Consider the following 26,541-nt stretch of genomic DNA (forward strand, 5'->3'; position numbering starts at 1 on the left):
GCCCCAATCCTAACGTCATTCAAGGCTGGGTTCAGGGTATCGAGCTCCAAACCTTTGTCGCGCATAGGAAGGCGGAGGAAAGAAAGGCGCTTGTGCAACGAAACCGCCGCCGATGGTGTCACCCTCGCGGGCCAGGCCGCAGCTGCCCGGGTCCACGGGAGGCAATGCACCCTCTGCACCACGGCTGCGGCAGGCGACGCCGTGCAGGCCTCCGGCTCCCGTGCCGCACCCACTAGTGCCGGGGACGGCGGGGAGGACGGGGAGTGTCGGTCCCAGCATCGCAATGGCAACAGTGACGTCCTTTTACCCTGGATCTAATTGGAGGAAACCCCGTGGCCAAAGCCGCAGCCTGCCGGCCAACCGAACTTGCCCAGGCCGACCCACCCTCCGAGCCGCCGCTTCCCCGCGCGCCCCGCCCCCTCGGCCCCCTTCCGCGCGCTCAGGCCTCATTGGCCAGCGGCGGGGCGGGAGGCGGGACTCTCCGGCGCCACTCGGTGCGTCATTGGGCGGCGGGCGCGAGGGCAGCGGCGCGGCGGCCCGCCCCTCGGCTGCGGGCTAGGCTGCGACGGGAGGGTCCTCGACTAAAGCCAGGAGCGGATCAAAGTGGTGGGACTCGCGCCGCGGCCGCGGAGACGTGAAGGTGAGCTGCGGGGTCGCCCCGGGCCTCGTTGGGCCTGGCCGGGCTCAGGGCGGGGCGGGGAGCCGGCCCCGGGGAGCCGCCGGCCCGGACGCCGCTCTCCTTCGAGACGGCTCCGGCGGGAAGGTGCGAGCCAACGGCCGCTTCCATCTTGGGCAGGGCAGGGCGGGCGGGAGCGGCCCTTCTTCCTCCTCCTCCTCCTCCTCCTCCTCCCCCCGCCCCGGGCCGCCTCCGCCGGAGCCCCTCGCGTCCCGGGCGCCCCGCGGGGTGCGTGGGCGGGGGAGGGAAATTCAACTGCGCCGCGCGTGCGGGGACGGACAAAGGGGGCGGCGGCGGGCGGCCGGGGCCCGGGCGCATTGTCTGACGGCGCCGCCCCCGCCCTTCCCCGCGCCCCCGCCCGCCCGTCCGCCCGCAGGCCCTCCGCACGCCGCCTCCGACCCGCCGGTGCTCGCCCGCGCTCTCCTCCCCGTCCCCATGGAGAAGACGGAGCTGATCCAGAAGGCGAAGCTGGCCGAGCAGGCCGAGCGCTACGACGACATGGCCACCTGCATGAAGGCCGTGACGGAGCAGGGCGCCGAGCTGTCCAACGAGGAGCGCAACCTGCTGTCGGTGGCCTACAAGAACGTGGTGGGCGGCCGCCGGTCCGCCTGGAGGGTCATCTCGAGCATCGAGCAGAAGACCGACACCTCGGACAAGAAGCTGCAGCTCATCAAGGACTACCGGGAGAAGGTGGAGTCCGAGCTGCGCTCCATCTGCACCGCCGTGCTGGTGAGTCGGCGCCCCGGGCCCGGGCTCGTGGAGGGCTTCACGGGAGCCGGAGGGAAAGGCCGGCCCCGATGGTCCGCCAAGGGGGCCTGGACCCCCCGCGTGTGCGCTTCCCGTGCAGCGGTTCTCAACCTGTGGGTCGCGATCAATGGAAATCCATCCTGCATATCAGATATTTACATGACGATTCATAACGGTAGCAAAGTTACAGTTATGAAGTAGCAGCGAAAATAATTTCATGGTTGGGGGTCACCACAACATGAGGAACTGTATTAAAGGGTCGCGGCGTTAGGAAGGTTGAGAACCGCTGCTGGAGGCGGCAGCAGCTGCTTTTGCAGGGGGAGCGGGTCTTTCCCCGGCTCGCTGCCCACCCAGTAGGGCTGGGCAACACCCAGGCGGGTTTCCCCGAGACCCAGAGTCGCTTTTCAGCTCGCCCAGGCCGCCTGGCACCCCTTTACCGGCATCTCATCAATTCCCGGGCTCCAGGCTTCCGCCCGGAGAAGGGGCAGGCAGGCAGGCACCTTTCCCTCGGGCACCCATGTGTGTGTGAATGAGGCTGTCCTCCCGAACCTGGCCACGGGCGTTTGTTTTGAAAATGTGAACAGATAGCTTCATTTTCCGAGGAGGAGCATATCTGTTGAGCTTTTTCCCTGCTCAGAAGGCGGGGAGGGGGCAAGTTCAGTCAGTGTGGAAGAGGCGCAGCTAAATCTAAAGGGAACTTGGTGTTTGGTCGCGTTTCCTTGCTCTAGAAGCACCGATGGAGTGACTTTTGTTGCTCTCTGGTGCGCGTCGCCGGGACAGCTTTCCAGGTTCTGAACTGTCCGGACTGAGCGGTGGTGGCTGCTGGGTGGAGCGGGTGAGCCTGCAACCACCCTTCTTCGTGGGAGGGAACCCTTCCAGCGCTGTCATTGCGTGGGTCTTTTGATCAAAGTGTTTAAAATTTAAGTACCAGCCCAATGTCCTGGAGTGTTTCACTTCTTTCACCTATTTTCCTAATACAACAAACAGAACCATGGAGATAGCTGGCGAAGGGGCAAGAAGCATTGCAGGGTGTGCACCAAGTGCCTTGTTTAGAAATTATTTGCTTGCGTTGTATTCATCTGTCTTCTTAGCTTCCACTCCCTGCCTGGCATAGAGGAGGCACTTACATAAAAGCTTCCCAACTGAATTGCTGTGTTCATGAAATTTACCAACTTGAAAGTGATGATAGACTGCAATGGCATATGGCCATGCCCATTGACACATCGAGTCTGTTACCAAGGGAAGGCTCATAAGAACTCCATATGTTAACGGGGCTTTCCTGGATTTGTAGGGGCTCACGTAGCATATTTCAGTCTCTGTTCAGTGATTACTTCCCAGTGTGTTACTTACCCTGCAGTCATTCCAAATTACCACAAAATTTTTTCCTGTTCTCCAGCAAGTTAATTCTGCGCCAAAGGGATATTTCTTTTAATCTATGGCTCTTATAAATTTTAGTTTCTATGATGGCATAAGTGGAGAAGAGTTTTGCTTAATTGCTAAGTCACTTAGTATAAAAAATTGTCCTCCCCTGAAATTAGGACAATTTTTTATGCAACTGAAATAGAAGCGTTTAACTTTATTAATCTGAGGCATAAATAAAATGTTCTTATTGGTAAAATGGCTTGAGTCTAATTGTGACTTATTGGCCAACCTATCATAAAAATCCTAGGAAAGACCACCTTTATTTGACAGCTGTATTTGAGAGCTTGGAGGTGCAAGGCACTGCCCATCAGCAGTGTGAGGAAGGACAGAGCTGGGAGCCATGGTGTTTGTCCTCCACAGCGTAAGGAGTGAATGTGAGAAATACAAAACGTAAAGAATAGAATTCCCATAGAATGGTTTTGAACAAGCTATGTGTAGTGTGTGTGTGTGTGTGTTGTTTTTTTTTTAAAGTATATTTGTATTGATTTCAGAGAGGAGGGGAGAGGAGATAGAGGTAGAAACATCAATGATGAGAATCATTGATTGGCTGCCTTCTGCACGCCCCCCACTGGGGATCGAGCCCACAACCCGGGCATGTGCCCTTAACAGGAATCGAACCTGGGACTCTTCAGTCTGCAGACCGATGCTCTATCCACTGAGCCAAACCAGCGAGGGCTAGGTGTAGTTTTAAGGAAGCAGAACCCTCAGGAAAGGCTTCCTAGAGCGGGTTTTGGGAGTGGAGTTGAGGGAGGAGGATGGAGGGGAGGGGCCACTATTCCAGCAGAAGGAATGTACAGGACAGGCCTGACTCCGGGGAGAAGGCTCTGTGGGATGAGGCAGAGCATGTATAGAGCCGCTGCAGCAGAGAAGCCTGGAGAAGGCAAGAGCCATGTGAGGATGACCGCCAGGGGGTTCCCTCACTTGGTTCAGTGGGGAGACTGGAGATTTTTCAATGATTTTTGAGAGGCATCGGTTGGCAACATCTAGAGCTCTTGGTAACGAGTTTGTCAAAATAAAGAGGAAAGGAGTGAAACCTGACGTCTCTGAACATGGTGCTAAGGGAGGTTTTCTTTTTTCCTTTGGTGAACGGGAAGGAGAATAGGGTGGAGGAAGGAGGTGAAGCTCGCTGTAGGAGACTAGTAATAGTAACAGAGAGGCAGAATGTTGGACCTAAATAACATCCTCAGCCTCCTCTTTCTCTTCATAAAGTAGGTTGGGGTGGGATTATTTGAACTATTTACTCAAAATGAACATGGTAGACAACTCTCAGCCCTTTGGATAAGCACTATTGAGAGGCTACTGAACTGTGAGGGCAGAAAATAATTACAAATCCCAATGAGCGAAGGGCAAAGGCTATTAGCACTTTATACACTGACTCTGTCCCCAGAAGTTAGGTTTGATAGTGTTGTTTCTGGGTTAATGTTAAGAGGACGAGGGCGTAGGAAGTTAAGTAACTTGGTCATCACCCCAAAGCCTAGTGAGAGGCAGGGCAGCTGCTGTGCCTCCAAGGGAAGTGAGACACATTGTCCCTCAGTACGTGGGAGCTGGCTGCAGCGCACAGTGTGAGCCTTGAACCTCTGTTTTGAGGATCTGTATAGTTCAAGATAGATAAGACATGATGTTTGTAAGTTAAGAGAGAGGGAAGGTAGCTCTGGTGGGAAAAACTGCCAGAATCTGTAATTTTGAAGCCCTACTTATTTACAGAATATTGCAATAAAGTACTCCTTGACTTGTGGGCTTTTTGGCTTTTAGATTATAAGCTCCTTGAAGCCGAGAGTTGTGTTTTGGGGGGATGAAATGGAGTGGAATATTGCATTTATAGGCATATAAATGTAAGGTTAGAGCCGTGCTTCTCGACCAGGGTAAATTTACCCCCAGGAGACACGGGGCCAGTTCTGGAGACAGTGTTTGGTGGGGTGGGGGCTACTAACAGGATGAGTAGAGGCCCGAACGCTCCTAAACACCATATGCATAGGGAAATCCCCCACAACAGGGAACGCCCAGCCCAGGAGTCCGTGATGCCGAGGTTGAGAAACTCGGAGCTAGCAAGCCAGGTTGGCTGTTAACCAGCGCTGGTTGAACCACTCCAGTGGACGGGTCTGTCACACAGATCTTAGCTCTCCAGTCGCATGTTTTCTATCCAGACGAGTAGTATTCCATGATCTCTGTCACCTGGGCCTTTTGCTTAGTTGAAGTTGGCCGTGTGTTGCTAAATATGTGTTGCATACTCTCTAGTTGACCGACTGACTATGCGCCTGTCTCCTGGATGTTTGCTGCAGGCTTTAGAGAAATGGAGACACTTCGCGATGGTACTGGTGGCGGGGCCATGACTATAAGGACCTCTGTAAATGTAATGTAAATGCTTTCGTGGGACAGTCTTAGATTGCTGTCTGTAAATGTTGGGGGTGATTCTGGGAAATAGGTGAGAAGGTATGTGGAACCATAAAGATACTGATTTTCAGGTCAAACCTTTTTTTAAATATATATATTTTTATTTCAGAGAGAGGAAAGGAGAGCAAGAGAGAAATAGAAACATCATTGATGAAAAAGAACCATTGATTGGCTGCCTCCTGTATGCCCTCCACTGGGGATCGAGCCCGAAACCTGGGCATATGCCCTGACCGGGAATTGAACCATGACCTTCTGGTTCATGGGTCGTTGCTCAACCACTGAGCCACACTGGCCGGGCATCAGGTCAGACTTTTTAAGCCCAAGTAACTTCCATTGATACTACTCACCTAGGATTAGTACTTTCATTTTCCCTCTTGTTTTGCTCCTTCCACCAAGCAAACGCTGCTTGAACACAGCTCAGAAAAGTTTTGTCCTTTTAAAAACACTGGAGAATCAGACATCTGCAGTGAAACATACGTTAAGTGTTCTGACCTTTCTGCCTGGTACTGTTTTGCCAAGTATTTGGCAATATGTGTACTTTTCAGTGCGGGTGTTGCCCTCGGGATTCTGGTGGACCAGGGAGGAGGTGAGAAAGGTCACGGTAAAGGTTCACGCGTCCTTAGTCAGAAAATGCTGGGGGTGATTTGGGGGCTGAGTGCAGAGACAGGTAGTTGGTTCCTGGTGGAGTCAGAACTTCGATTTGGGAGGCTAAGTATTCCGTTAACACACTTTAGCTATATGAAAGTTGATTTCTATGAAATTTAGCTTTTAATATATCAGAAAAATGATATATATAATATTTAAACATCTAAGGACTGACATTTGCCATAGGAAGTGGTATATATATATATTTTTTATATATTTTTATTGATTTCAGAGAGGAAGGAAGAGGGAGAGAGAGATAGAAACATCTATGATGAGAGAGAATCATGGGTCGGCTGCCTCCTGCAAGTCCCCGACTGGGGATCGAGCCCACAACCCGGGCATGTGCCCTTGACCGGAATCGAACCTGGGAACCTTCAGTTCCCAGGCCGACGCTCTATCCACTGAGCCAAACCGGCCAGGGCGGAAGTGGTATATATTGAAGTGACTTTATCAAACTACACTAGTCCCCCTAGCCCCCTTAGCCAAGACCCCCACTCCCCCCGTGGCTGCCTGAAACCGTGGATGGTACCCAACCCTATAGAGACTATGTAAGCACTTTATGGTTTCTCTGTAGCATGTTTGAATTGCCAGCATCACTTCCCTTGTGCTTTGGGACCATCAGTAGGTAAAGTAAGGGTTACTGAACACAAGCATTGCAGTCTGACTGCCCACCTGATGCTGAGATGGCTGCTGATTGTTTAGTTGCAGGAAGCTGATTCAGGGTAGACACTCTGACAAGAGAGTGGTTGACATTGGGGCAGGACGAAGTGGTACAGCACAAGATTTCATGACAATACTGACAAAAGCATGCAATTGAAAACTTATTTAAAACTTATGAATTGTTTGTTTCTGGAATTTTCCATGTGATATCTTTGGACTGGGGTTGACCAGGGGTAATTGAAATCAAGGAAAGCAAAACTATAGATAAGGGGGTACTGCTGTGCTGATGGCACCATGGGAAATTTTATTTCCTCTTCCCCTTCCCACACTTGCTAAAATATTTAAAGTTGTTAATTTTGATGAAATTGAGTTTGTTTGTTTCTTAGGTTGCTTGTGCTTCTGCCTGATCCAAGGTCATGAAAACTTACACGGACGCTTTCACTGAGAGTTTTATTGTCTTGGCTCTTATATTACGGTTTTTGGTTCATTTTGAGTTAATTTTTGCATATGGTATGAGGAAGGGGTCCAGCCTTAGCCTTCTTCATTCTTTTCATGTGGCTATCCCAGCCGTGGGCAAACTACGGCCCGTTTGAAATGAATAAAACTAAAAAAAAAAAAAAGACCGTACCCTTTTATGTAATGATGTTTACTTTGAATTTATATTAGTTCACACAAACACTCCATCCATGCTTTTGTTCCGGCCCTCCGGTCCAGTTAAGAGCCCATTGTGGCCCTCGAGTCAAAAAGTTTGCCCACCCCTGGGCTCTCCGGTTGTCCCATATGAAAAATATTCGTGATCTGAGATCTCAGCTTATGACATTATCAAGTGGTTTGGCATAAAAGGTACTTCAGGAAAACTTATAATTACCTCATCCTTTGTGCTCCAGCCAAATTGTTTACCCAAACACTCCCGTAGTTCGCTTCCCTCCCACCACTGCGTTCTCATTTGTAAAGCCGTTCCCTTTTCTAAATGTTGAGATCACACCTGTCCCACAAGGTACAATTTAGGTGTCATTGCACTTAAAATTATAACTTCTAATACTTTCGGGTCCCTTTCCTTGCAATCACAGGTAGATGAGGTGGGTTTACCTGGAAGGAAACCAAGGTTTAGTTACTCAGCAGGTAGCTGTGAACTCAAATTCAGCTATTACATTAGTGCTCTTTCCGTTCCCACTGCCTTTTACTGTATAGCCTTCTACACACTCCCTTCTTCTGAGATCGTTGCTCCTGTCTCTGAATTCTGTCTTGTATGGAAATGCTGGATTCGCGCCTTTGTGCATCCAGGCTCTTCAACTAGAGTGGCTTGCTTTTATCTCTTTTACTAGGCACTGGTTTTACTTTAAAAGACCTGGGGGAGGAAATAATGACTGCTTTTAAAATTTCACAACCATTACCACACCAGGTGGAGTCCAAGTTCCTTAACGGGACTAGAGACCTTCCAGCTTTTGTCTCTAGCCTCCTTTCTCACTGTTCCTTCCTTCCTCGTCTTCAGGGGCCTGGCTCTCCCCAGGGCTCTCCTGTGTGTGCACTTTCTTACCTTTGCTCTGATTCTCGCCGCACAAAAGCATGTGTTGTTAACCAATGTAGTCTTTTCTTCTCACCACGTCTGCTAATGAGGCCCGACTCTGCACCGTCTGGAGTTTACCATGTCCTGCGTTCCTCTGTGGCTGTCTCTAATAGTGTGCCCAGTTCAGATCTCCCTGGGTAAGCTGTGAAGGGTGTGAGAGAATAAGGACTTCATTTTTCCCTCTATAAACGATGGAGCAGTACTTTATTTTTCAAGGTTATTTTTGTGCTGCACTCAGTAGTTCAGTTGAATATTCGCAGTAACCCATGAAGTTTAGTTGCAAGTGTAGAATAATTTTCCTACCATGGCCTCAAAATTCTTGTTGACCCTGTTCTTCCCTTTGTGCCCTGTAACAAAGCTGGTAGGCCAGAGGCTGGAGTAGAGGGTTGTATGTAATACAACAGGGGGCAATGTATGTGGCCTGGGTTAGCCACAGATGGAAAAATTCATCTGTAATCATTATGTGGTTTCTATAATGTATGGTAGAAATGGCTTAATTCAGTTTGTCACCGACTTATAAAAGACAACTCATGTGCCATAACTGGTTTGGCTCAGTGGATAGAGCGTCGCCCTGCGGACTCAAGGGTCCCAGGTTCAATTCCGGTCAAGGGCATGTACCGTGATTGCAGGCACATCCCCAGTGGGGAGTGTGCAGGAGGCAGCTGATCGATGTTTCTCTCTCATCGATGTTTCTGACTCTCTATCCCTCTCCCTTCCTCTCTGTAAAAAATCAATAAAATATATTAAAAAAAAAAGACAACTCGTGGAAGTGCACTGGTATCTTCACTAGCATAAGCTATTATCTATTTTTAATAGAGTTCTTAGGATAAAGCAGAATTTGACCTATTTACCAAGCTAGCAAGGCAGTTTTGACCTATTTTAATTATTAGAACATCCTTTTTATTAGGTATCAGGATGTCTGTTCACTTGGATTACTTATGACGACCAAACTGAGATTTGACTTACTATTTCGGTTGTTTTGTTTCTTTAAAAAGAAAAACTTGTTTTCCCACTATCATTTGTCTTTTCCATCACAAATCAGTGGCTACAGTAGCTTCTGGATACTAGTAAATTGCAAGTCTCTAAGGCAGTGGTTCTCAACCTGTGGGTCGCGATCCCTTTGGGGGTTGAATGACCCTTTCACAGAGGTCGCCTAAGACCATCGGAAAACACATATTGAATATATAATTACATATTGTTTTTGTGATTAATCACTATGCTTTAATTATGTTCAATTTGTAACAATGAAAATTCATCCTGCATATCAGATATTTACATTACGATTCATAACAGTAGCAAAATTACAGTTATGAAGTAGCAACGAAAATAATTTTATGGTTGGGGGTCACCACAACATGAAGAACTGTATTAAAGGGTCGCAGCATTAGGAAGGTTGAGAACCACTGCTCTAAGGGAAAGGAAGTAAAGAGATGGGTATTTGCCTTGGTTCTTTGTTAGTACTGATCTGTCACTGTTGGTAAATTACGGTTGCGTATTTATCTTTTTTTTTTTTTTTATTTGGCAGGTTGATATATTTAGAAAGTAGTACTAAGTGTCACCAGTGGATGTATGTATTAAAGTGTCTTGTAAACCTGTATATATCTTGGCTAGAGAGCTGGGAATCTAAGCAGGTGTATAACATTTCTATATTGCTAACATTGCTCAGTTGCTCAGATATGGAAATATAGCAGACAGAGGTCAGAGACAAAGGACTGGGCGTTACATTTGTTTCTAATATCTGGAATTGGCTCAGCTGCTGTGGGGACAGTAAGGGGCAAAGACTGATTTTCTTTAATATCGGCACATGACAGTCACACTCCGCTATTTGTCAGAGGCTGAAACTCTGTTGTGTGTCCTTACCATTGCAGTTGTAACGCTCTGTAGCTGAGGTGGGAGATAGGATGAAGATTCCTATACAAAACCATTTTTATTGTTTGGGGTTCAAGTGCTGATTGTTTAGGGGAGCAGAGAGGATACTCTGCTTACTACAGGGCCATCCTAGCCCCTAAAAGGCACCACTGTGCTGTAGCAGATGCTGATAGCCTTGGTTAGGAATTGGGCAGAGTCATGGTCTAACCATGTTTATTGCTTGCACATTAGTCATTGGTGATCATTTTGCCTGGGTCAAGGGATATGGTGGAGCTAGAGAGCTTATGGACCAGGAGAAGAAAGTTTAGAAATATTTGGGGCAGGAAGATAGATAAAGCTTTTTTCTCTGTATTGAGAGCCTTGGATTCTTTTCATCTGTTTCTGCCCCCTTCCCATTGCCTGGTTATCCCCTGGTTTTCTTTTGCCCCCAAAAGTAATTAGCCACTTTGCATAGACTAATCTGACTTATTTTTACTTTCACTATGTATAACTACAGTGGCACATACCCTTTGTGTCTGAGGAGTCCATATTAATTCTCTGACCATATGACAGTTCATCATGACACATTAATTTATATTAGGTATTTTGCTGTGTGTGTGTGTGTGTGTGTGTTTAAGTTGATTTTAGAGAGGGATGGACGAAGAGAGAGAGAGAAACATTGATTGGTTGCCTTCTGTATGCATCCCGTCTGGGGATTGAACCCACAACCTAGGAATGTCCCCCTGACCAGGAATCAAATCCTCAACCCTCTGGTGCACGGGGTGATGCTCCAACCAACCAGCCACACCAACCAGGGCCATATTAATTTTAATTATTTTTTTAATTAAATGTATTGGGGTGACATTCGTTAATAGTAATTTGAATTTATTAATTGACAAATATTCCAGCCAGTGTTGGGTTTTAGTCTTTTGTTACTTTTAGAATTATATCTCAAAAGTTTGAACACTTTATAAAAGGTGGGTTTTCATCTACACAAATATTGATGTTAATTAACCCTTTCTCCCAGGAAGGCACATTCACATTCATGAATGCTCCAGAGTTTTAATAAATGGAGGTTGGAGATTGAAGGCCCATTAACACTTTTTCAGGGGCGCCACGTGGGTAAAATAATAACGTGCGCTTATGTCCAGGGTTTGTCCCCTTGGCCTTCTGGGCTTCCAGTCTAATTTGTTGGCACACTGAGGGGGGAACTTAAAGAATTAGGAATTGGGCAGTCGTGGTCTGGCCATGTGTCTTGTTTGCAGGTGGATTAGCATTTAGAAGATTGCTTGGTGGTTGCAGAAACCAAGAGTGGTAGTTGGATGGTCTTATAGACTGGACACTCCACCACTGTGATCAGCCCCCGAACAGGTGCTCTTGGAAGGCAGTTCATGCCCCAAGTACCCCTTCCCGTAACAGTGCTGGAGATACCATCGCATTTGCCTTCTCATCCCGCCCATCCCGAGAGCTGCTGTATTTCTAGCATCTCCCTAGTGAATGCCTGTGTGCTTTGCTCCTTGGAGTGCCACTTGAGTATGTGGGAGCCCACATTGCTGCCTCATGCTCTTCTGCGGGTGCGGGAATGGTAATAATAGGAATAAGGTTGGTGTCAGTCAGTTAAGACTGTTCCCCACTCCTGTTGTGTTGTGGCGCATGGAAAATAGCCATGTTGTATGGCACACGGGGGAAAATGACCCTGCCCCTCAGCTTCACCCTGTGGTTATTATGGCTCAGGGGATTGGTCTCTCTCTCTTTTTTTAAATGTTTTTATTGATTTCAGAGAGAGGAAGGGAGAGGGAGAGAGCGATAGAAACATCAGTGATGAGAGTGAGTCATTGACCAGCTGCCTCCTGCAATGCCCCCTACCAGGGACTGAGCCCACAGCCTGGGCATGTGCCTGACCAGGAATCGAACTGGTGACCTCCTAGTTCATGGGTCAGTGCTCAACCGCTGAGCCACACTGGCCAGGCAGGGATTGGTATCGCTTTGCCATTTATGTTTGCTGGAAGCTGTAGGTTAGAGCCTGATCCTAGAGGACCGTAAGTGCTAGGCTTCGGGTCGGTTCTTTAACAGGCCATCGGGGTTTTTGCAGGGGATTAACATGCCGGAACGGAAGTGAGGGTTAATTGGCAACAGAGCACAAAATGGATGAGAGAAAGAAGAGCCCGAAGCCTGGTAGCTCCGTTAAGTTGTTGGGTTCGTTGAGGTGAAATGATCCGACTCACTGGGTATAGGAATAGGCGTGGGACTGGGAAGTTCTGGGTTAAATTCTGTGACAGCCTGTGCTCAGGTGGGAAGTGGGGGAGAAGAGTCAGAGGCCGCGCCGATGAGCCTGGGTAGCTGGGAGCAGCGTGCAATCCAGACAATGCAGCCTTCTCCTTCCCTCCGTGGTTCATAGTTAAAGAGGAGCTATATGTTCCCAAGAGGCCTCTTTTGTTTGTCTGAGAAGTTCTCCACACAAAGTCTGCACTTGGGGAAAATTTACATCCAGGCCCTGGATGATTATGAAGCCAAAGAAGCTATACAGTTGCATCCAGGTTGCTAACTAGGGCACAGAGGGCTTCTCCCAAGACAGAAAATTGAAAGGGGGCGGGAGAGGGGGATCGGCAGGAGATTGTGTTAGGAAGGCAAAACTAATGTTTCCTTAAATAAGTAAGTTTAAAGTCCCAACGGCCTAGTCAGAGGTGTGTGTGTGTGTGTGTGTGTGTGTGTTCAGTGCATATATGAGCACTTGGTCTGATGCTTTAGAGCAGTGGTTCTCAACCTTCTGGCCCTTTAAATACAGTTCCTCATGTTGTGACCCAACCATAAAATTATTTTCGTTGCTACTTCATAACTGTCATGTTGCTACTGTTAGGAATCATAATGTAGATATCTGATATGCAGGATGGTCTTAGGCAACCCCTGTGAAAGGGCCGTTCAACCGCCAAAGAGGTCGCGACCCACAGGTTGAGAAGAGCTGCTTTAGAGAAAGATCTGTGTGGTGGTGCATGGTGATTGAGATTTATATACTAAGCAGGATACTAAGCAATTTGTATCCACTTATTTAACCTTCACAACAACCCCACAAAGTAGAGATTGTCATTACTTGTGTTTTACATATGAATAAACTGAGGTACAGAGCTAAAAAAGTAAATTGCCTGGCTAGGTTTGGGGCAGATTGGTGTGTAATTACCATGTTGATAATTGGTTAAAATCTTGCCAGTAAAATCTCAAATGGCCCTGGCCTGTGTGCTCAGTGGTTAGTGTTGGCCCACTGAAGGGTCTCGGGTTCGCTTTCTGGTCACGGGCACATACCTGGGTTGCAGGTTCCATCCCTTCCCCAGTTGGGGGGCATTCGGAAGGCAACCAGTCTATGTGTCTCTCTCGCATCAATGTTTCTTTTTCTCTCTCTTTGCCTCCTTTCCTCTCTCTCTCTCTCTCTCTCAAAATCAATGGGAAAAATACTCTCAGGTGAGGATTAACAAACAAAAAAATCTCAAATGAACCCACATCTTGTCAGTTATCTTAAAATGGATAGTAGGCTATTGAAATGTTTGAGATCCTTGATTGTTCCAATAAAATATTTTCTCCTGGTAGCAGATTATAGTTATCAGATTTTAGAAAGCGTAGCCTTAAAGGCAGACACTTTCTTGTTTAAAGAAAAAAACATAAATGTCCTTAATTTTATTTATTTTTAAACGTTTTTATTGATTTGAGAGAGAGGAAGGGAGAAGGATAGAGAGATAGAAACATCAATGAGAGCAACATCGATTGGCTGCCTCCTGCACACCCCCTACTGAGGGTCGATCCTGCAACCCGGGCATGTGCCCTGACTGAGAATTGAACCAGTGACCTCTTGGTTCACGGTCCACGATCAGCCACCAATCCACACTAGCTGGGCTGTCCTTACTTTTAGATAATCCTCTAAAAGGTTGGGGAACATGCGCATTAATAGCCAACTCAGTCCTTTGCACACAACTAATACAAAGGAACTTTCGAAATACTATCCTCTGTGAACATGAAGTAGCACATGTAGTTACTCATCATCTTCTGAGGATCCTGTGTTACTCATTTTGGGAGAGTGGAAACTAAATGGATTATGGCCAGAAGTTTTTTAGTTACTTGGTAGTTTGCTGTGATTATTCTAATTGGTGACTTCTCTTTAGCCCATTATTCCTTACTACTCTACAAAGACTCTTCAGGGAAGGTCTGAGTGGGAACTTCTGTCTTTGTCTGAAAATGTCTTTACTTTGCACCTGCTTTTATACGGTACCTTTAATTGGTTATAGAATTCTACCGGACAGTTGTTTTTCTTAGCACTTGGAAGATACTTGATGTTTCTCCCTTTATCGGTAACATGTCATCTCTCTGGTTGCGCTTTTTTTTTTTTTTTTTTTTTTTTGCGTGTCATCCTTGCGCAGGGGTCATGCTAATCCTGCCTGTGTTGTTCCAATTTCAGCATATGTGCTGCCGAAGCGAGCATACTGTTCTCGTCTTGGCATTCTACAGTTTTTCCTGGTGGTCTAGGTATGAATATATTTTTCTCTTCCTTGGGATTTAGTGTGCTTTTCCACTACGAAAATTATCTTAATACTATTACCGTGAGAGTCTCAACCATTATCTCTGAATTACATCTCTAACTCATTCTTTCTAGTCTCTCCTCTGGAATTGGTATTGCATATTATCTTAGATGACGTATCAGATATTTCTAATTGCATCTTTTTACTTATCCACATTTTTTTCATTCTGTTGTGTTCTCAAGTATTTTTTTTTTAAATATGCCTTCTGTTATACCAATTTTCTGTGGGGTTTTTTGTTTGTTTTTTAAATTATAAAAGCCCTTCTCCCTCTCCTTACACCTACAAGCTTTCTTTTTTCTTGATTCATTGTATCCTGTCCTTTTCCCTAGCTTCTGTTCCTTTTTTCCCTTTTTCTTTCTTTAATCTTTTTGCTTATTTTAATGAAATAAATAACCAGAATTCATAATTCAGTCATTATGAATTCTGTTTTGTTTATATTTCCACACATATTCCTGCCATTATTTTGAAGCCAGTCTTGGGCATCATCTATTTAATCATAAATATTAAAATACATATATATCTTCAAAAGATGCTGTAGTCATTTTCAGCATACTTTATGTTTTATTACACACTCTCTTTGTTTCTTACGTTCTTGGGGACCAACATCTGTTGATTTGCTGATCCCTCATGTTGGTGGACCTGCCCCCGAGGAGTTCTGGTATTTTAATGATGTGAGCGGAGCTTTTTTCGGTGGGACTTGTGTGTGCCTTGGACTGGGGAAGCGTCTCTGTATCGGGTTCTGACGGTCTGCTGCTGGACACACTAAGCTCCACCCGCTTTTCCGCCCATTCCCGCCTGTGGCTTTACATAGCGGTTACATAGCGGTTACATAGCAGTTACATAGCGGTTACATAGCGGGTACATAGCGGTTACATAGCGGTTACATAGCGGTTACATAGCGGGCTTAGGTAAACATCTGAACAGCACCTGCACGGTTCCTCCTGGGAGACGGCGCCCTCTGGGGGCCTCCCTCCTGCCCCCCAGGGGCCCAGGAAGTAGCTTTCTCTAGGCCCAGCTCCCTCACACCATCCATTGTGTTGTGAATGTTCACTGTTAGCTCTTCGCTTCGTTTTTCTAGTGCCTGGATCTTTCTTTGCCCTTTGGTGCTCTGCTGTATTTCTTTCTTCCATTTTATCTATTTCTGTTGAACATTTTGATTATTTTTAGAAGAAGGGAAGGTCTGCTTCCTCTCACTGTGTTGCCAGAACCTGAGCGTCTCCGTTAAGGTGTGATAAGTGCTCCATACGGGGGGGGAGAGAGAGAGAGAGAGAGAGAGAGAGAGAGAGAGAGAGAGAGAGAATGAATCTGACTTACTGCTCTTTGGGTAACATTTAAAATGTGTTAGCCATTTCATATGGTCAGGGAGACAATCCGCTAAATACAGATTCAGACTTATATTTCAGTTACAAGTCTTCTGCTCATATATTTTATTTGTTCTAAAATTGAAAAGTCACATTAACTTCTGCTTCTCATATTTGTCAGAAATCTTGGTAATACTCTCTGATTTAATATATTAAATATTAGTAAGTGCAGTTTTATTGCCAGGCAAAATCTTTAAATACATGAAGTTCATATGAGATACATCTGGAAAATGAACTAATATTAACATATGAAGACTTCCTACAAATCTGTAAGGACATAATTCATTAGGAAAGGCAAAGGGTAAAAACAGTTAATAATAGAAAAGGACATACAGATGTTCAATTTCATTTATAACGTAATTTATAAAATTAGAAAACTACAGATAAAGCTATAGTAAGATTTTTTTTATTAGGTTGGAAAAGATGGAAAAGTTTAATTCTCTGTGTTCGGAAGGATATGGAGGAATAGGAACAGTCATACTTTGCTAGTGGGAGTGCAAGTGGAATTGCCTCCAGGAGGACAGTGTATAGTGTATCTTACAGATCAGATGCATTCGGTACATTGTGGGAAATAGCAAAAGATTTGAAGCAACTTGAATGTTCATCAGGAAACTATTTAAATAATTACCTTATGCCCGTGCAGTGGAATACTGTACAATGTTACACATAGTGAAGCAGTTATAATACATGGGCATGGGGTGATTATTATTAGAGGGATTACTATGGAGAAAGCAAGAGCAATGTGTATGGAATGCTAGCATGCGGGAGGGGGACATACGTGGACTTTACATGTATAAGATACCTGGAGGAATGTACACGAAACTGATGGTACGGGTGCCTTGAGGGAGGGAAGAACTGCATGTCGATGACGACCCAGGAAAGGGAGAGAAACTTAGTTGTTTTGCTTTTGAACTTGTGTGATGTACATTTGTTACCTGTTATTTAAATGGAAGCCAGCGTCTTACTGTGTGAAGAGAAGTTATAGATAAGGGAGGAATAATACTGTGCTGTTGAATTTGAACTGGAGATACCAGTATGAAGTAATGATTTTTCAAAAAAACACCCAAAACTTCGCTGAAGGAACGAAACAGCGAGTGAACAGAATGGGGAGGCTTTTCATTAGAATTGTTAGTGTGATAGTTGACTATTGCATGTTATTGCTTTGATAAAAAGTAAAGAATTTTCAAAAAAGTAATTCAAGACAATTGCTGTATCGTTTTTGAGGCTGTACCACGTGTGCTGCTGTTGCCTGCATTCCAGCAGGCTGCCATCCACGGCTGATGCCATCTGACAGAGGAGCCTGGCGTGTGATGGGCACCATGCCAGATGCTGAACAGAATTTCATGAATGAAAACCACTAAGGACACGTTTTTATCTAGAAGTTGATCTGCTTAACAGGTTGCCCTTTGGATTTAGTGCCTTAGAGTTACACAGGTTAAAAACTGGAAGGGATTCTGATTATTTTACAGAAGAGGAAATTAAGGAACTTGCTCTAGACACACTCTAGATTAGGTTATCATTTCAGCGCTCATTATTCTGAAGTGCTCAGATGTAATCTCTGGTAAATATGACACTTGGTGCCATTTAAAGATGTACTCTCGGTGGTTGGGGAGGTTCTCTTTTAAAAAGATGACCGTCTTTAGTGGCTTCCTCCCTTCTTGTGCAGCTGTGCCTTTTCCTGCCACAAGGCTCTGGCTTCTGCCTATTTGTCAAATCCTATTTTACCCTTAAGACGCAGCTCACTCGATACCGTCTTAAGAAAAATTCTTCCAGTTGCTTAACAAAATCGTTGTTTCCTCGGCTGTGCTCCCAAAGGACTTGTGTGTGTGCCTTCGACCCACCCGGTGTCCCTCCCCGGCGGTGGAGGCTCTGCTGACACGGAGTGGGTGGAGATCATGACACTGGACACCCGGTAGTGCTGCGTAACGGAGCGTCCCGAGCGCTCAGTCATGTAGGTAGAAACTTACTAGTATTCATCTGAGGCCAGAAACTAATTTTGTTTTACATTTAAACACACGGTTTTTCTTGTTTGTTTGATTTTATGGTTTTAATGCATACAAAATTAACCAGGAATGCAACTACCATGTAAAAATCAAAGATTTTACTTTGTTTGTAACCTGCCTGGTCAGGCTATTCATGGTAGTTGAACAGACTGTGCAAGTCTGTATTCAAAGGTTTTTGGCATTGAAGGTGATTCTTAGAGGCGAACATCTGACTAGATTATGTTTTTTAATTTTAGAGAGAAATGGAGAGGGAGAGAGAAATATAAATGAGAAACATCCATGGGCTGCCTCCTGCATGTCCCCTACTAAGGATTGAGACCAAAACCATGTGCCCTGACCGGGAACTGAACCAGTCTGGGTGCACGGAATGACACTCATCCAACTGTGCCCTATCGGCCAAGGCCAGTCATATAGATATTTACATATTGAAATGCTTACTGTTTTATTACAAATTACTTTCATTTGTACATTATATCTTATTTAGAACATTTTTATATATATATATTTAAATACATTTTTATGCTTTCAGAGAGGGAGATAGAAACATCACTGATGAGAGAGAATCATGGATTGGCTGCCTCCTGCACGCCCCCTACTGGGGATGGAGCCCGTAACCCGGCCGTGTGCCCTTGACTGGAATTGAATCTGGGGTGCTTCAGTCCACAGGCCGACGCTCTATTGGTGTATATTTTAAATTGTATGTAAATATATTATTAGCTACTAATTTCATTTTCGGATAGTTAAGGAGCCACAAAATATTAGTTATGAAAGGGGTTATTATGTACAATTGGTTGTCTGAATTATGTACAATTGCACAGGCTGACACATAGCTGACTTTTTTTTATAGGTAACTTTTTGTTTAAGAAAAGTTCAAAGCTCTTGGTGTGGCATTACCGCTAGTTCTCCCTATTCTTTCCTCTCACTTTGCTCGTATTTGAGGCTTCTTGCTGTAGAGTATCCTCAGTCACTACTAGTTCATCTTGTGACTTGGGCAGGAAGTACACTGACTTCACAGATCTTTCAGGTTCTCAAAGAGGAACGCACTCCCTGTGTTCTACTCGGCGCTGGGGGAGCCCCAATTGTAGCTCTCGAACCTCCCAGAATCATAAGTTTTGCTGGTTAAAAAGCTACAAAGGTGAACGCCTGCGTAATTGACAGGAATAATGTACAGGAGGATTTCGTGGGGGAACTTTCAGTTCTATAAATGTTAAAACTGATTCCTGCCGAAACTGGTTTGGCTCAGTGGATAGAGTGTCGGCCTGTGGACTGAGAGGTCCCGGGTTCGATTCCGGTCAAGGGCATGTACCTGGGTTGCGGGCATATCCCCAGTGGGAGATGTGCAGGAGGCAGCTGATCGATGATTCTCTCTCATCGATGTTTCTAACTCTCTGTCTCTCTCCCTTCCTCTCTGTAAAAAATCAATAAAATATATATTTAAAAAAAAACAAACAAAAAAAACTGATTCCTTTCCCCCGCCCTGACTTTTTACTTTATATGGAAAGATTTTCTGATGCAGTAAGCCACTTGTTTTGTTTTTTTCTCTGGTCTGTATTGAGATTTTGTTGTTGTTGTTGTTGTTGTTGAAAGTTGTACATCACCTGGCTGGTGTGGCTCAGTTGGTTAGAGTGCCCCCCTATGCAGGGAGGGGTCAAGGGTTTGATTCCCAGTCAGGTTGCGAGTTCGATCCCCAGGAGGGGGTGTGCAGGAGGCAGCCGATCAATGATTCTCATCATTGATGTTTCTCTCTCACCCTCTCCCCTCCTCTGTGAAATCAATAAAGAAAAAAATTGATGTATGTATTTATTTTTTTAAGGGAAGCCGTCTTTGTGAGGACGCCCACGTCTGGTTGAGTGGTTTAGGAGGGATTTGTGCTAGAATCACATTTCTCACCTCAAGACCTCATTCTAGTCAGACTCCTCTCTGCTGTCACACTCTCTCCTGCCATATTGACTCTCGAAGCACCGGGTAGTAAAGGTACCACGTAGCTCTTTGTGTGGCTGTAAAAGACGCCTTCAGCAGAACTGGCTCCGTGGCAGAGCCCCTCGGGGTCTCCTCTAACTCACGCGCTGAGTGACGGGGAGCAGGTGCTGCTGCTTGTGTCTGCTGTGACCCCGCTTTGCCGTGAGAACGGAGTGACTCACTGTGAGCCGAGGCTTCACCGGGCAGCACGGGCCCTGCTCCAGCTCCAGCTCCAGCTCCAGCTCCAGCTCCTGCTCTGTCCGGGGTGGTGTGCTGGGGTCACCGTGACCGCTGACGATAACTGCATATCATTGTTAGTTCTGGACGGTAATGATAGCCTCTCACTGGCGCCTCATGTTTCATTTCAGGAATTGTTGGATAAGTATTTAATAGCCAACGCAACTAATCCAGAGAGCAAGGTCTTCTATCTGAAAATGAAGGGCGATTACTTCCGGTACCTGGCTGAAGTTGCATGTGGTGATGATCGAAAACGTAAGTGCATTGGTGTCTGGGCAAAGCTAAAATGTAAATAGAAGGGAGGGTAAGTGGGACACGGTGACAGTAGCTTCTGTGTGGTCTCCAGGCCTTTTGTAACTTTAAGAAACATTTTGGAATCTACGTAAAAAGAAAATTAATAATGTCGCCTTATGTTTTCAAAAATGGATAGTCATGAGTTTACATTATGTGCTCTTTTTAAAAAATTAAATGCAGACGTTCTGATTTTAATCTGACAAGACGTTATTGAAGACAGGCGTGATGGCTTATGCTTTCGGGTTTGGTGCACCGTGTTTTCAGCCCCGGGGCTCTCTGCGTGTGCTTAGGGTGGTCTCGTTAGGACCTTCAGTGTCATTACACCGTGAAACTCGCCTGGGAGCGATGACACGGAGTATAGAAACAGGATGTGCCTGTCTGTTTGACATGTTAGCCACTACCTACTGTGAAGGATAACATCATCTACTAGCTACATATAACCAGGTTTCTGAGGGGAGGTAACGTGAGAGTATTAGTGCCGGTACATAATTTTTCAAAAAAACAGACATGGGGAGAAGAATAACCGAATTGCCTAGCTTGATTGTTTAAAAAATGAAAGTAAATTTATTAGCAGTGAACTTCGTCCCCTGGAGTATTGGTAGCTGAGTATAATATAGAGCCTATTAAATGTTGCGTATGTTTCTGCTACAGATTTTATCACACAAGATATACAGAGAAAATTAGTTACCCTGTTGTAACAAAGTTTGTGTACTAAATTTATTGTGTTATTGATGTATAATTTCTGTTGCCGTAAAAATAAGCAAAATTGAACATGGCAGAGCTGAACATTCACACATCAGCCCGTTGGCCCCAGCATGAGTCTGATTCACTCTTTCTGGCTTCCTGGCATTTTCTAGTCCCATGCATAGTACTCCACCTTCTAGAACTTGTAGATGGTCTGTATTACAGCCTAGGACAATGGTTCTCAACCTGTGGGTCGCGACCCCTTTGGCGGTCGAACGGCCTTTTCACAGGGGTCGCCTCAGACCATCCTGCATATCAGATATTTACATGACGATTCATAACAGTAGCCACATTACAGTTATGAAGTAGCAACGAAAATAATTTTATGGTTGGGTCACAACATGAGGAACTGTATTTAAAGGGCCAGAAGGTTGAGAACCACTGGGCTAGGAGCTGAGACGCTTTGCTCATTGTAGTGCTTCCTTGAGGGCCAGGCAGCCGGAGCTCCTTAGCATGTTGTGCTACGCCAGCCGTGTTTCCATCAATAAACGCGCCCTTTCAGAGGAAGGAAGGTACACATTCAGCCCGCAAGGGGATCGTTGAATTTCTGTTAGGTCAGTATTTCCAAGGCAACATTTTTTTTTTTTTTTTTCCAGGAAGGTGACATTTTTATTAGGCCAGTAATCAAACTCTGGTCAGAGCAGACTTTGTAGTTATATGTTGGCACTTTTATATTGCTTTTCACATAATACATCTTGATTCCAAGTATCAGTATTGTTTCTCCAAAAAAGTCACAAAAATAGAGATTTTGGTGGTGGTGATGTTTGTAAAGTGTTTTCACTATTTTGAGAAGGGGTATAACCAATTCTCCCCTCCCCCCGCTTTATTAAGATATTATTGGCATATAACAAATTATTTTTAATTGCTGTATTTCCAAGTAATGAAATGAAAAGAAGAAAATGAAAGGAGAAAATGGTTTTAGCCCCAGTGATGTAAAAATCTGATGTACTATATTACGTTGTTTTTGGTGAAGCTGAGGATAAGCCAACAACATTATAAACTGGTTCTGGATGCTCAGTACAAGGGAATGTTTTGCTTTGCTGTGGTTTTAAAGGCTGCAGAGAGCGCCTGGCTCTCCCAGAGCCGGTGGCGTCCGCTCGCCATGTGAGCGTGCTGTGGGCTGGGTGGTGTTTTCGGTGTCCCGCTTTTTTATTTCCTTCTTCTGCCTCCACAGAAACGATAGACAATTCCCAGGGGGCTTACCAAGAGGCTTTCGATATCAGCAAGAAGGAGATGCAGCCCACACACCCGATCCGCCTGGGGCTGGCGCTCAACTTCTCCGTGTTCTACTATGAGATCCTCAATAACCCCGAGCTCGCCTGCACGCTGGCCAAGACGGTGAGAGGCGCGTCCAGAAACCCCCTTTAGCGGCGGCTGTGGGCGATGACAAACGCTAAAGTGCAGGCGTTTTATTTACTGGGATACCCGGGGATGATTTCTACTGTCTGTATTTGGCTCTCTCCTTTTTCTTACCATCACGACCACCTACCACCACCCCTCTCAATATCATGCTCTCTCCCAGCTGTGGCTGTCAGCAGTAACATCTGTCTAAAGAGCATAATGATCAAAGTAATCAAAGAAGGATGGAAGCAATGGAGGGGTGCCTGCCAGGTTTGGCTGCTAGCGTAGCTGCATTCCTCAGTGTTTAAAAAAGGGAGACTGCTAGAGAGGCTTTGCAAGTACATTCTAGTTCTTACTGGTGAGAAGTATATTGGGCATAGCTACTGTGCTGTGTCCTGTGGAAGCACTAAGAGGTGCCTGTGCCCTGGCCGGGCAGCTCAGTTGGCTGGAGCGTTACCCGGCACACCAAAAAGGCTTCAAGTTCGATTCCCGGTCAGGGCACATACCTAGGTTTGGATTCTATCTCCGGTTGGGGCACGTATGGGAGGCAACCAATTGATGTTTCTCACAGTGATGTTTCTCTCTCTTCTTCCCCTCTCTAAAATCTATAAATATATCCCCAGGGGAGGATAAAAAAAAAAAAAAGAAGTGCCTGTTTACTGATTAAGTACACCTAGCTTTTAAGTTTCAAGTCATACTCATAAGTTCTTAAACTGAGAGTCTGATTCCACCGTTTTATTTTTTATTAGAGCAGAGCATAAAGTGAATGTTCACCTATTTTTTAAAAATGGTTTGTGATTGTGGACTAACCAGGTTGCATTAATACGAATATGGTTTACCATGGATGTTAATATCTTACAGGCTTTTGACGAGGCCATTGCAGAACTCGATACACTGAATGAAGACTCGTACAAAGACAGCACCCTCATCATGCAGTTGCTTAGGGACAACCTCACAGTGAGTTGTTCATATTTTTACTTCCTTTTCAGGAACAAAAGTGCTTATATTTTACTAGTGGCCCGGTGCACGAAATTCGTGCATGGGTAGGGTCCCTAGGCCTGGCTGGCGATCAGGTTCCCCACCTCCTTCTCTTGCAGCTTCAGCTGGTCACCCGTCATGTTCCGCGCTGCCCCCTGGTGGTCAGCGCATGTCATAGCAAGCAATTGAACGCCCAGTTGAACTCCCTAGGGGACACGTTGCATATTAGCCTTTTATATATACAGATTTCGGGCTCCCTATCTCTTGGGGTAGTTATCTAATAGCTACACTTTCTCTTAGAAAATCAATTTATGGATACATAAATAAAAGTATTACATGCTTGTTAGGGTTTTGTAGGTAGGTTTTCAAGTCAAATGGGCATTTTATCAGATCCTCCTGGGATGGTACTGAGGTTGCAGGAACTCATAATCAGTTCACATCACTGACTGTTTCGTGGGGTGGAGATGTTAAAGTTACTCGTGTGGAGGGTTTGGGTGGTTTCAGTATTTTCTTCCTTTGGGTATAGTAGCCATAGCCAGGTAGGCACTGTTGTAGGCATTTAAGCATCTCCAAAGTCGCATGAAATGCCTTATTCTAATCAGCTTTTCCTTTGCAAGCTGAACATGATGTTCTTAACTTGTTTTTTCTTTATTTCTTTCCTACTACTTGGACAAGCAGATGATAATAGAAAAAATAATGAAGAAAAAAAATACAGGTTGAGCTTTACTTAGCTTCTTCTATAGGTTCAAGTAAATTTGATGTGTCAAAACCTTAGACCGACTGGAAGAAGGGGAACCCCACCTTCACCCCCGTCTTATAAATGTAGTTCTCCTCCCCAAGCCCTGCTGGGGCTTCCACTTTTGCTGGATAGGATTCTCTCTCATCCCAGCACCATATCTGCTCAGCTTTGATGAGCAGGGAAGTTATGAAAGCACTGTCTTCCCAGCCGTTAGAAATCCCTGTAGTTCTCAGTTACAGAAGAATGAACAGCATAAACTGCTTCTGTGGAAGAAAGGCACGCTGAGCGATTGGACCTCTTCCCAGACACGTCCTGGTGCTGTCAGTATCTTTACTGGTTTTGTTTTCTCTCTTATTAAGACAGTTCTTCAGGGATATTGTTTTATTTATATTAGTAGCCTAACAATAGCTTAAAGATTATATAAGATTCCAGCTTTCCTGAAATTCAAGCAGTGTCTTGATGTTGGTCTAATAGAAATCCATTTTGTGAGCTATTGATTATAGTTAATAAATATTGACTATTCCATTTTCAATTCCTCCTTCCATCCTAAAACTAGATCCTTCAGATCAGTTGGATTTGTTTTAATATCCTACCTAGTTCACGAATCCTTTCTGTGTGTCTTCACGCACACCTCTGCAGCAACTCTAAGTGAGCTGGCTTTTTTTACTCTATGATAGCTCTTCAGATACTTGGAAATAGTTATGATCACAGTCCTCCTCCCCCCTAAAATGTTTTTGCCTTATTAATCTCAAATTGCATTTCAGTAGTGCTTTCATGCAGAGCTTTGGGCTGCTGGGAATGAGAGAGCAATCAATTCTAAGGATGTTGCCTGCTTTTTCTGAAATTGTAGTACTCAGAGAGAGTAAGCTTTAAAAGCTACTCGGTCGTGTCTGTATGTGTGTCACTTTGTGAACTGTCTGCAGGGGTCACTTTGGGGGGGAGTTGGTGGTATTTGGGTTTTGAGAACAGCAGCTTTCAGTCTGAGTCACCATCTCTGGTTCAGATACTTGACTGCTTTCGGAATTACATTCTGATATAACGGCAGGACCTGCTGTAATGGTCTGATCTGGACGTAGTAACCGAGTCCGCTCTCTTTCCTAGTTATGGACATCGGACAGTGCAGGAGAAGAATGTGACGCAGCAGAAGGCGCGGAAAACTGACCGCGGACAGGGTGGCGTCCTCCTTCCCTCCAGAAACCTCTGTGCACATCTCCATTCCTTCCTCCATGTGGATTTCCTAGAGCAAAGAAACCATTCACGTGTACGGAATCAGCTGTTCCTAGCCTTTCACACTGCAGCTGTGGGAAACTCCATTCCTTGATTTGTGTTTGTCTTGGCCCTCCTGGTGTGCAGTCACTGCTGTAGCAAAGTATTAATAGCTCCATTTCACATAAACACAAGTAACTTCCAAACACTTACGTAGAGGACTAAAAATGCATTTGGTATTTAAGTAATCTGAACCAGTTCTGCAAGTGACTGTGTTTTGTATTACTGTGAAGATCTGAAAATGTAGTTAATTACAGTTTAAAGAGTGTTTTACATAACTTCTTAATTTCTACATTCCCTCCCTTACTCTTTGGGGGTTTCCTATCAGTGAGCAAGTTTCCATGTTCTTAATGTATTCCTTTTGGGCAGGAATCCGGAAGTATTAGGTTGAATGGGAAGCATTTGATAATTCTGGGCTGCGGGTCACAAATTGAAAAGCCTCCTGTGTCACACATGGTGGGGGTCTTGGGTAGCTGTGACAACAGGGAGTTTCCTCATTCACTCTTCATTTGCTGCTGTTTCGGTTGACAACTTCCCTTCCTAATAAAAATTCACTTACACCTTCTGCCTTTGTAGTTCTGGTGTTCACTTTACTAGACAATAAAGTAGCATGATGCTGCCAGAATACAAGCGTTGCTTTTGGCAAATTCAAGTGCATGTCATTTCTTAATACCGTAGAATGGGGAAATAAAGCACACAAGTCCAAGTTTAAAATTTTAGTACTTTTCCATGCAGATTTGTGCACATGTGAGAGGTGTCCGGTTTGTTTAGCGATCGTTATTCAGAGAGTTGGGCCACTGTGTGTTGCTAATCATTGGCTGCAGTCCCAAAAAGCGTTTGAAAATGTTATGCCCGATGTAACAGCAGAGTAACGTAAAATAAAATTGCGTTTTATAAACCATTTACTATGGCTTTGCAACAATGGCATACTTGTATTTTAAAGGACAGGTGAATTTACTACTCTCTGAAGTTTATTGATACTTCCCTTTTATCTTCTGTAAAATGTAGTAGTGATCCCCATACTTTTGCATTGTGATACACTTGTGTAGGGGGGCCTGGAAGTGTGTAAAATTGGACTACATTTCTTAGAGGTAGTGTTTT

General features: G+C 45.1%; 1 protein-coding gene across 1 annotated transcript; it reads left to right on the forward strand.

The window, feature by feature from the left end:
- Positions 1 to 517: 517 nt before the first annotated feature.
- YWHAQ (tyrosine 3-monooxygenase/tryptophan 5-monooxygenase activation protein theta) lies at positions 518 to 26,005 on the forward strand. Its single transcript, XM_081100833.1, has 6 exons — positions 518 to 640; positions 1,053 to 1,405; positions 20,210 to 20,333; positions 22,291 to 22,454; positions 23,319 to 23,414; positions 25,276 to 26,005. Exons 2-6 carry the CDS (start codon positions 1,112 to 1,114, stop codon positions 25,333 to 25,335), a joined length of 738 nt encoding a protein of 245 aa, XP_080956959.1. The 5' UTR covers positions 518 to 640; positions 1,053 to 1,111; the 3' UTR covers positions 25,336 to 26,005.
- The last annotated feature ends 536 nt before the right edge of the window (positions 26,006 to 26,541 follow it).

Source organism: Myotis nattereri (genome assembly GCF_964212035.1).
Source record: "Myotis nattereri genome assembly, chromosome: 10".
Taxonomy (NCBI): domain Eukaryota; kingdom Metazoa; phylum Chordata; class Mammalia; order Chiroptera; family Vespertilionidae; genus Myotis; species Myotis nattereri.